Raw genomic sequence first — 10873 nt, 5'->3', positions numbered from 1 at the left:
ACCACTACAATTTACTGAGTTTTGCATGCTAGAAACTCAGGGTTATCTTTGATACTTCCTTTTCTCCCACCTCTCACATCCAATCAATTTTCATGACCAGTTGACTCAACCATAAAAATCTCTTGTTCTGTCTCCGTTGCTATTTCTCCTGCTCTTCATCCTAGTATTAATCTTCATTATCACTACCACCATCAACCACAACCCCAACTTATTGCAATAACCTCCCAATAGTTTCTTCCTCCATTCTCTCCCAACTGTAAGACATTCTTCATATTTCTCCCAGCCTAAACTATCTCTGTGGGTCTCTCTCTCTGTCTCTGTTTCTGCCTCTCTTGCCTCTGTCTGTGTGTGTGTCTTTCTGTCTCTGTCTCTGTCTGTCTCTGTCTGTCTCTCTCTCTCTGTGTCTCTCTTTGTCTCTGTCTCTGTCTCTCTCCTCTCTCTCTCTCTCTCTCTCTCTCTCTCTCTCTCTCTCTCTGTCTCTGTCTCTGTCTCTGTCTCTCTCTGTCTCTCTCTGTCTCTGTTTCTGCCTCTTTCTGCCTCTGTCTGTGTGTGTCTTTCTGTCTCTATCTCTATCTCTGTCTCTCTCTGTCTCCCTCTCTCTCTCTCTCTGTCTCTCTCTCTCTCTGTCTCTCTCTGTCTCTGTCTCTCTTTGTCTCTGTCTCTGTCTCTGTCTCTCTCTCTCTCTGTCTCTCTCTGTCTCTGTCTCATTCTCTCTCTCTCTCTCTGTCTCTGTCTCTTTCTCTCTCTCTCTCTCTCTCTCTCTCTCTCCTCTCTGTCTCTGTCTCTCTCTCTCTCTCTCTGTCTCTCTCTGTCTCTCTCTCTCTCTGTCTCTCTCTGTCTCTCTCTCTCTCTCTCTCTCTCTGTCACACACACACACACCACACACACAACACACAACACACACACCCTGGTCATGTCACCATCCCACTCAAAAATGTTTGTTTTCCTAGTATTTACTAAGTAAACAAACTTTGCCTGTAAGCAGAGTCTGGACATCCTTCTCTTTTCCTCTATTGAATGCTTAGCAATCATTTAAAGTTTTCTTCCTCTCCTCTTTTCTCTCCTGTTATGAATGTCCTTTCCTCCTCACAAACTTCCGAGTCCATTGTTTGTCTCTCTAGAAAGCTTTTGGAAACAGCTTTAGATTGAGAGTCAGAATAGGTTGGAGTCTTTATTTAAATCTTTCTTTTTTTGCATTTTTTAAAATTTTTATTTCAAAAGAAGTAGCAAACTGCCTGACAAGGAAGTTCACCAAATTCTGTCCATTAAGTCACACTAATCATGAGAAATCCTAATGTGGAGGAGCTGATCTTTGACCAGTAGCCCCAGTCCAGAAGGCCAGAGAAGGTAATTTGAAACATGTTCCCAAGGTGTTAAACTACCCTAAAGATGCATTCTATAAGTGATCTCTTTGTGATGAAATTACAGGGAACAACAAATGGAGGAACAACATTTTCAGGGCTTTAAATAGTAACCCTCGGGAACAGTAGGTCATGTGGAGAGAAGGCTGCAGACTCCAAAGGGCTTTATGGAACTCAGTTTTTTCAACTATAAAATGAGATAGTTGGATTAAATAACTTCTAGGCTCTCAAATTCTAGAATGTAACCTCCTTGAGAGTAGAGTTTGTTTCATTTTTCAATTTTTGTGTCCCTAGTACATGTTAGGCACTTAATAAATTTATGCTGATTAATTGATTCTTTCTAATATACTGAAAAATATACGATTTTGCATTATAATTGTGTGTGTCCTCTTTATTTGGGAAGAAGTTTTATGTTATCTAAACTATTTATCTGCCCCAGGTACCTTGTACACTGTTCTTTACACAATAGGTGAAAAACATTATTGAACTCATTCAAATGCAATAGCTCCATGTTCTCTGGCTTTCTGGACTGGGGCTACTGGTCAAAGATCAGCTCCCCTATATTAGGATTTCTCATGATTAGTGTGACTTAATGGACAGAATTTGGTGAACTTCCTTTGTCAGGCAGTTTGCTACAGTAGAAACACTTTTGAAATAAAAAAAATAAATAAATAAAATTCAAAAAAATAGAAAGATTTAAACAAAGACTCCAATCTCTTCTGACTCTCAATCTAAAGCTGTTTCCAAAAGCTTCGTAGAGAGACCAAACAATGGACTCTGAAGTTTGTGAGCAGGAAAGCGCATTCATAACTGGAGAGAAAAGAGAAGGAGGAAGAGAACTTTAAATGATTGATAAGCATTCGATAAGTTAAAAGCCCATAGCATATTCCCCTGCAAGGGTGGCTAACTCATATTCTCTGGATACATAAAAGAGACCCTAATGAATATTGTTGTTGTTGTTAAGCTTTAAAGGGCTGTGGGCCTGCTTCTGTCTCCCTACTGACTTTTTGCTGTGAATCTCGTGATGTATCTTTTTATTTATTTCAGAGAGTCGCATGATCCTGGATGCCTTTGCCCAGCAGTGCAGTCGGGTTCTTAGCCTTTTAAACTGTGGCGGAAAACTCCTGGACTCCAACCATTCTCAATCCATGATTTCTTGTGTGAAGCAAGAAGGTTCAAGTTATAGCGAAAGACAAGAACAGTGTCAGATCGGAAAAATTGTCCATAGTCAGACATCAGACAACTTAGACATTGAGATGCAATATATGCAAAAGAAACAGCAAACTTCTGCCTTCTTGAGGGTTTTCACTGATTCTCTACAAAATTATCTGCTTTCTGGAAGCTTTCCGTCTCAGAATTCCTCATCTGTAAATGATTATAGCCACCTGGCAGATGTGGACCCTCTCTCAACCTCCCCAGTCCATACTTTAGGTGGATGGACCTCTCCGGCCACTTCAGAATCACACGGTCACCCGTCATCTTCGACCCTCCCAGAAGAGGAAGAAGAGGAAGAAGGGTATTGCCCTCGTTGCCAAGAGCTAGAACAGGAAGTCATTTCCCTACAACAAGAAAATGAAGAGCTCAGAAGAAAACTGGAGAGCATCCCAGGTATTCTTGCTGAGTAATTCGGCAAGCGTTTTGTCCTTTGCCTTCATTTCTGTCCCTTCTCTTGGCATTGCCCTGATTTTACCAAGGTTTTAAAAAAGGGCATTTTGGAAGCCCAAGTCTTAAACAGGGTGGTTACAAAGCAGGCCAATCTGGAGCGTTGTGCTGCAACATATTAGGGATAGAGCTGAACACCAGGCCCCTGGGATGATGTCTGTATCAATAGAAAAATCAGTTCCTAGGAAGATGCAAAGGTTGAGTTATAACCTTCATTTCCTTTACATAGTGACATTACTTTTGTTAATTTTTATATTTCAGTGATTTTAATTTATATTTTAGCCAGTGATAGAAATTAAAATGAATTGATACTTTCAGTGGCCATATAGCCAAATAGTAGTGCCAAACAAATGGCCTCTTCTTTTCTATTGATTTCTCTTCTTAAGTTACAAAATGTGTGGTTGTTTTTCAGTGAGCAAACTCTTATTTAAAATTGGTAAGAAACTGAACACTAAATCTCATAGGTCAAAAACACCAATAATTCAAGCAAGATCAACGATACTATACTGGCTAAATGTAAAATATTTTCTGTTTCTCATAGATGCTGAACTTGAAAAATAGCAAAGTGATGTTTGGGGGATGATTTTCACGAAATCACAATTTGCTTTCATTTAGATAGAAAAACACATTTGATGGGTTTGTTTTCTGTTTCATCTCGCTGTGTTTCTAGCCTATGGTTAATGGGAAAAGGTGTTTACTGCCATCTTGGCAAAGAAAAGTATACTGTAAGACAGCTCACAACTTGACTAGAGAAAGTGTAGGGAGAAAGGAAAGAATTTAAAGAGCTGCTAGAGCATAAGACAGAAGTTCAGTGTTTTAAAACCATTTCCCCAAATAAGGTCTAATATGAATTTCACAAATGAAAAATTATGAGGTCTGTATATTTGTTAAAGTAGTTCAAACTTATTTTTACCCAGACATAATACATAATAATTACCAACCCATCCTCTTTGTCAAACATAGTTTGTCAAACATGTCAAACTCTTAGACTGAATCACATTGTTCTCCTTGTGTTGTCGATAATTCTTTGCTTAACACTCTGTTGTCTCCCTAGCCTATGAAAAAAATTCCAGTGAATTCATCTGCCCTCTCCAAAAATATCAACTGAAATGGAGAAACTGAGGCCATTGTCCAGTCAATTTAGGTCCCAGATATTCTCTTTGTGGAAATGGCTGAATTCAGGCCTGAATTATCCAAATTAGCTGACTACATTTATGAAAATAGCCAAATGATTAATCAACTCTATACTAAATTGTGCCAGTATAAATGAAAATTTTGTCTCCTCATTCTTAAGATGTTTCATTCATATCCCCCTCTCGCTGCACTAACAATTTCTTTCCTTGTCATATAAAACTCTAGACATCTTTTTTTGTAATAATTCAGGGGCTTTCTAAGTTCCTTCCACTCATTAAATAGTCCTCTAGGTCTTTTGATTTAAAAATTCTAAATATTCCCCTCTTCATTACACTGACCATTTCTTTCCTTGTCCTATATAACTCTAGAATCTTTTTTTGGTAATAATTCAGATGCTTTCTAAGTTCCTTCCACTCCTTGAGTAGTCTTCTAGATCTTTTGATTTAAAATTCTAAAAAGCCATATTGTTTTTCAAACAACTATTTATAATGTCAAATATTAGAACTATATACAATAAGAATATGTACAAAAGGGTAGTTTTAATTTATGTTACATGGAGATAATCCCCATTTTTTTAGAAAGAACTCTCTTTTGCCTCTTCAGATATATTATTCAACATGTTTTTGTAATATACTGAGCCAAGTGTCTGTCCAGATGAGAAGAGACAGGAAACTGAAGTTAATACACATTGGATTCCTAGGTTTGAGCCCTGAAGGATGATGCACTCATTCTCGGTGCTCTAGACAGAATTGTTCATTGACAATCACAGAGGAAGATTTCTGTTCTCCTCTTAGTTTCCACAGGATATTACCCATCCCATCTCAGCATTTGACACCTTTCATTGTTCCTATCCATAAAGCAACCATATACCATGTTATGAGTAGAAACTCCTTCCCTCCTTCCTTCCTTCCTTCCTTCCTTCCCTCCCTCCCTCCTTTCCTTCCTTTCTTCCTTCCTTTCTTCCTTCCTTCCTTCCTTCCCTCCTTCCTTTCTTCCTTCCTTCCTTTCCTCCTTCCTTCCTTCCTTCCTTCCTTCCTTCCTTCCTTCCTTCCTTCCTTCCTTCCTTCCTTCCTTCCTTCCCTCCTTCCTTCCCTCCTTCCTTCCTTCCTTCCTTCTCTTCCAGGAATCTCTTTAGTGCAGAGGATGAAAGATTATCCAAATATTTATTGATGATATTGTCACTGAACAAATGAATAGCACTGGCATATATGCATATATGTAGAGAGAGAAATTATTAATATATGTACATATATGTATATAATTCATATCCACTCTTCAGAACTATGCAGACTACTCAGATATTAACCTGACTGAGATGAAGTCTTTAAGACACAAATTTTGATTGCTTCAGATTCCTCAGATAGTTTACAACAACAATCCTCTTTATTTTTGACAGATTGGTAGTCACAAATATTCAGCAAGCTGCTAGACTTGATATTCATATCACTTAACAAACCCGTGGATCAATTCACCTCCCATGACCTGAATCAGTGTCCTTCAAGTCTTTAGCATCTCAACAGTGTCCTAGAAATAATGACACAGTTAATACAGTTTTTAATTTGTTGTTTTATTTCTCCATTATCTTGCCTTCTTCTATGCATCTATCCAAAAGATAGGAAGGAAAGGAGGAAGGAAGGAAAGAAGGAAGGAAGAAAGAAAGGAAGGAGGGAAGAAAGGAAGAAAGGAAGGAAGGAAGGAAGGAAGGAAGGAAGGAAGGAAGGAAGGAAGGAAGGAAGGAAGGAAGGAAGGAAGGAAGGAAGGAAGGAAGGAAAGAAGGAGGGAGGGAGGGAAGGGGAGACAAATGAAAGGAAAAAATACAAAATCTTTGTATCACATAAGCTCAGTCCAGTTAAACATATTCCTACATTAGACATGACCAAATAGTCATTTCTTATTCTGCATATTAATTCATCTTCTCTCTTGCATAAGATGAGAGGCCTTGTTCTTTATCAGTCTTCTGGAATCAAAATTGACCATTCAGTTGATCAGAGTTTTCAAGTTTTTCAGAATTGTCCATCTTCATAATTTTAATGTTATTTTATAAATTGTTCTTCTGGTTCTGCAAAAGCAGAGATATTATATTTTATTTCTTTAATTATTAATTATTTTGAGCATTTTTTCATATGGCTCTAGGTAGCCAGCATTTCCTCAAGAACAACATTCATATTCTTTAAAAAAATTTTTTAACTGAGGAATAGCTCTTATTTTTATAAATATAAGTCAGTTCCTTATATATCTTAGGATTCTTGGGAATATATCAAAGAATTTTCCAGGAAAGGGTTTTCCCCAGTGAATTGTTTCTCTTTTAATCTTAGCTATACGAGATTTGTTTGTGGGGAGGGGGGACCTTTTTTATTTTGTCATCAAAAATCATCCATTTTGTCTTCTATGATTCCTGTATTTAGTCATTTTCTTTCCATATACATAAATCTGATAGACAATTTCTTCTTTGTTTATCTAATTTGTTTATAATGTGACCTTTTACATCTTCTTCACATATCTATTTGGACCATATCTTAGAATGATGTGTATTGCTTTAAACCTAAATTTTTCTACATTGCTATCCAATTTCCTCAGAAGTTTTCATTAATTGGAGAGTCTTTTATCCCTAAAGCTGTGGTCTTTATGTTTACTGAACATTAGGTTGCTAGTGTTCATTTGTTTCTGGATGTTGTATACCTTAATTGTTGCATTGATTGAAATATTTTTCACCAGCACTAAATCATTTTGAGAGAAAAGGCTTTGTAGTAAAATTTTAGAACCAGTATTGTTAGGCCCCCTTCAATCATTCTCACTTTTTTTTTCACTATTTTCCTTGAGTTTTGGAACTTTTTTTGCCTCTATGTGAATTTTTTTTTTGTACTTTTGTAAAATAATCCTTTGAAATTTTGATTGGCATGGCATTGAATGAGTAAATTAAGTTGCATTGCCTTCTCTAAACGTATTGGTTCAGTCTACCTCTGAATAATTAAATACTTCTCCAATTTTCTAGATCTTTATTTCTTTGAACATTTTCATTAATGAAAAAAAGAAAAAGAGGAGATTTTCAAATAAATGAATAAATAAATAAATAAATAAAACTAGGTAATGAACTAAAAAACTAGATAACCAACTAACCTTTGTTGTTAATTCAGTCATGCCTAATTCTTCATAACTAATTTTAAAATCTCAATTAAATGACAAAATTGAAATCATAAAAAATTACAGAAGAGATTTAGCAAAATTAATAAATAAAACTAGGAACTTTTAGAAATAAAATAAATAAACCATAAACTAATTTGATTAAAAAGAAGCAAAGAAAATCTATTTAAGTGTACCAAATGTGAAAAATAAAAATTCAAAACAAATAATAAAGGAGATTATGAGAGGACCAACTATATTCCAACAAAGTCAACTTAAATAAAATAAATGAATACTTATAAAAAGTAATATATTCAGATTAACAGAACAAGAAATAGAGAATTTAAACAAATTAATTTCATAGGCTCAAACTGAATAAATCATAAATGAATTCACAAAGAATAAAAACTCCAGGACCAAATGGGTTCACAAGTTGTATCAAGCATTCAAAAAAAATTAATTCTAATATTACATAAATTTTCTGCAAAAATAGCAAAAGTAGAAATCCTAGTGTATTCCTTCTAATGTCACAAATATCATCTTGATACATAAATTTGGAAGAATCAAAACAGAAAAAAGGAACTTCAGATCAATATCCCTAATAAACATTGATATAAACATTTTTAATAAAATACTTCACAAAGTAGATTACAATAGATATCACAAAGATTACACTGGATTGTTCCAGGTTGAATTTATACTAGGGATGTAAGGTTAGTTTAATATTGTAAACAAACTATATTAATAACAAGAACCATAAAAATCCCATAATGATACCAATAGATGCAAGAGAAACATTTGACAAAATAAAACAATCATTACCATTAAAAACATGAGAAAATATAGGAAAAATTGGATCTTTCCCTAACATGATAAATAGTATATGTCTAAAAACCAACAGACACCATTTTATGTACTGGTGATAAACTAGAATCTTTCTCAATACAATCACTTGAATTACCAACAAATCCATGCAGGAAGGAACAAACTGAAGAATTCTATTTTAATTATTTCAAAAATATATAAAATATTTAGGATTATACTTAAATATAGATAGATACATATATGTAAGAATTACAGAAATACAATTCTGTACCATTATATATATACAAAGCCACTTTTACAAAGATTGAGATCCGTTGGAACTTCTTGAACCCTTTTGTGATTCAGAAGAGAGACAACACTTTGCTTAAAATTAGGATAGTGGCAATTTAAAAAATTAATAATAATTTCCTCACCAACTTTAATAGCACCTATATTAAATCAACCACTATTTCATACTGAATTCCTCATTTGTGCCAATTTGGTTTTAAATAACTGACATTAGAAAGCAAAGAAAAAAAAAGAAATGACTTGCCAATTATAAATAGAAGATAAATTAGGGGAAGGTTCAGGTTTAAAGTCAGCAGATTTGAGTTACCAACTATAAAGCATGTGTGAAGAAAAGCCTTAATATAGACTCCCATGAGAAAGATGTGCATGTTTGGTTGGAAAGGTGTTTCAGCATGAGAAAGTTTGACCTAAGTAGCGAAGGAATCCCAGAGTTACTTTGACAAACAACAAGGTCAGCTATGATTGAGTTATCAGACCCATTGCCTGGGCATTTCCCAAAAACTTTCATCTGTTTACATAGCCCTCCCACCTCAAAGGAATGCAATTCCTGTTTCTCTGAAGGTAAGTCATCACTGGCAAAAGCAGTTTTCTCTAACCTATAACTGGCTTACATAGCTTCAAACCTGCCTTCCTCTAAGCAATTGTAATGCTACTTAATGGTCAAAAGTTATCCTAAGCACTTGAGTGTCATTATCATTTTTAGCAGTTTGAAATAATTTACAGATCTTTTATCAAAATAATATTTTTAAATAATTGAAGGAAATGCTAAACTCCAGGAAAAAGTTAATGAAAATAAAGACCTCTTTTTCCCATCTATGTTAACAGACACCCCCCAAAAAAAAAAATCCAGGGACTCCTCTGAGATCCATGTACCTAGGTTAAAAACTTGTACTCTGGAAACTTAATCATTTTATTGGAAGGACCAGGGACTTATTATTCCTTGGAGAGACCATTCAGATGTACAGCCTGCTCTGGGAGAGTATGTTCATTCATTATAGCCAATCAAGAACAGACAAGTTCAGAAAATAAGAAGGCAATCAGAGGGGAGGGAAAGAGACTAGGTTATTTGTGACATAGTTTGATGCAGCAATTCTCAAACCTAAGAACAAACTTCAAGAGATAAAAAGGTTAGAAGGTTATTTCACAAGTATTTCACAGAGAAAGCTTATTTAAAAAAAGGAATCCAGTGTCTTAGTTTTCTTGAGAGAAGGGGTCAATTTGCCTTACTTGGGTGCCAATCTTGTATTTTAATTTCATTCTCTGTAAATTAGTCTATAACACCATATGCAAACCAACAAGTATTATTAAACACATACTATGTGTTCTAGGCATTGTACTAGGCATAGGAAGGCAATCCCTGCTCTGAAGGAGAGCACAGTCTAATAATGGTAAAAGGACATATAAAATGCTTTGTATAACATTTTAAAACTGCCTTCAAATGACCAAAAGCATTTCTTTTATAATGAGACTACAGCAGTAGAAATTAGGTCTTGATGAAGGTTAGGGTTGGAGGAGAGAGAAAATCTATAGAAGAGAGAAAAGAGAAAGTAGAATCAACAAAGAAAGGAGAAAAGAGAATTCTATCAGTATTGAGAGTAGCTGATGCAAGGAAAAAGTTGAGAAAAAGAGAATGATACTGACGGCTGTTATATGCAGGAAATAATCCTTGAATAGGATACCTCATTTTATATTCACAACTTATCTACAAGATATATAGGGCAGAGCAAATGTTACTTTTCTCTATTTTATAGGTGAAGAAACAGGTACAAAAAGGTTCAGTGGTCCCGCTTAGAGCACCGAACAAGTCAATTGGCAAAGGAAGGATTAGATTTCATATTTCCTACTTCTAAATCCAAAAATTTTCCAGTGAAATCAAAACAACACACCACAGAACATTTCCTAAACTGTGCCACCTATGATCTAATGAAAATTTCCATTTGTTTTCAATATTCCTTACTCCCAAATCTTGATGTGTTTTTTTAATCTCTCCTTCAACATATCTATGGTTCTAGTCTGTGTCAGGAATATTGACTTGTTATGAAAAGAAAATAGAAAAAAACAAGAAATGATCATCTTTTTGATATTCAATAATAATCATCTTTCCCAAACTTCCTACTTGAATGTCACATCATAGCATAGGGGTGAGCTTGAAGAACTGAATACAAATCCATTCTCAGGACTACTACTAGCTGTGTGACCTAAGCAAGTCACTTAACCTCTCTTCATTGGTTTTCTCAAGTAGAAAATGGGGAAAATAATAGCACCTACCTCCAAGGTTATTGTGAAGATTAAACAAAATAATATCTATGAAGCACTTAGCACAATAGCTAGAGCATAATAGATGCTTTTATTTCTTCTTCTGACCTTAAAGATTATGCTAGGGAAGTGCAATCTCCAGAAAGGATGGAGGGGAATGGCAAGAGTGTATGTCTGGGTCTGCCGAAGGTTTACATACCTATTATCTAAAGATTAAAGTCTAGTTA

General features: G+C 35.1%; 1 protein-coding gene across 2 annotated transcripts in view; it reads left to right on the top strand.

Annotated features, from left to right (window-relative positions):
- BEND4 (BEN domain containing 4) overlaps positions 1–10873 on the top strand; it is a 50055-nt gene that overhangs the window by 7838 nt on the left and 31344 nt on the right. For both annotated transcript variants that reach the window (XM_074272671.1, XM_074272672.1), the window contains exon 2: positions 2409–2969. In XM_074272671.1, coding sequence (XP_074128772.1) covers positions 2409–2969 — 561 coding nt within the window. The remainder of the gene's footprint in view (positions 1–2408; positions 2970–10873) is intronic.

Source organism: Sminthopsis crassicaudata, chromosome 6, assembly GCF_048593235.1.
Source record: "Sminthopsis crassicaudata isolate SCR6 chromosome 6, ASM4859323v1, whole genome shotgun sequence".
Lineage (NCBI taxonomy): Eukaryota > Metazoa > Chordata > Mammalia > Dasyuromorphia > Dasyuridae > Sminthopsis > Sminthopsis crassicaudata.
The sequence above is the reverse complement of the archived record's forward strand: the minus strand, read 5'-3'. Positions and strand labels throughout refer to the sequence as shown.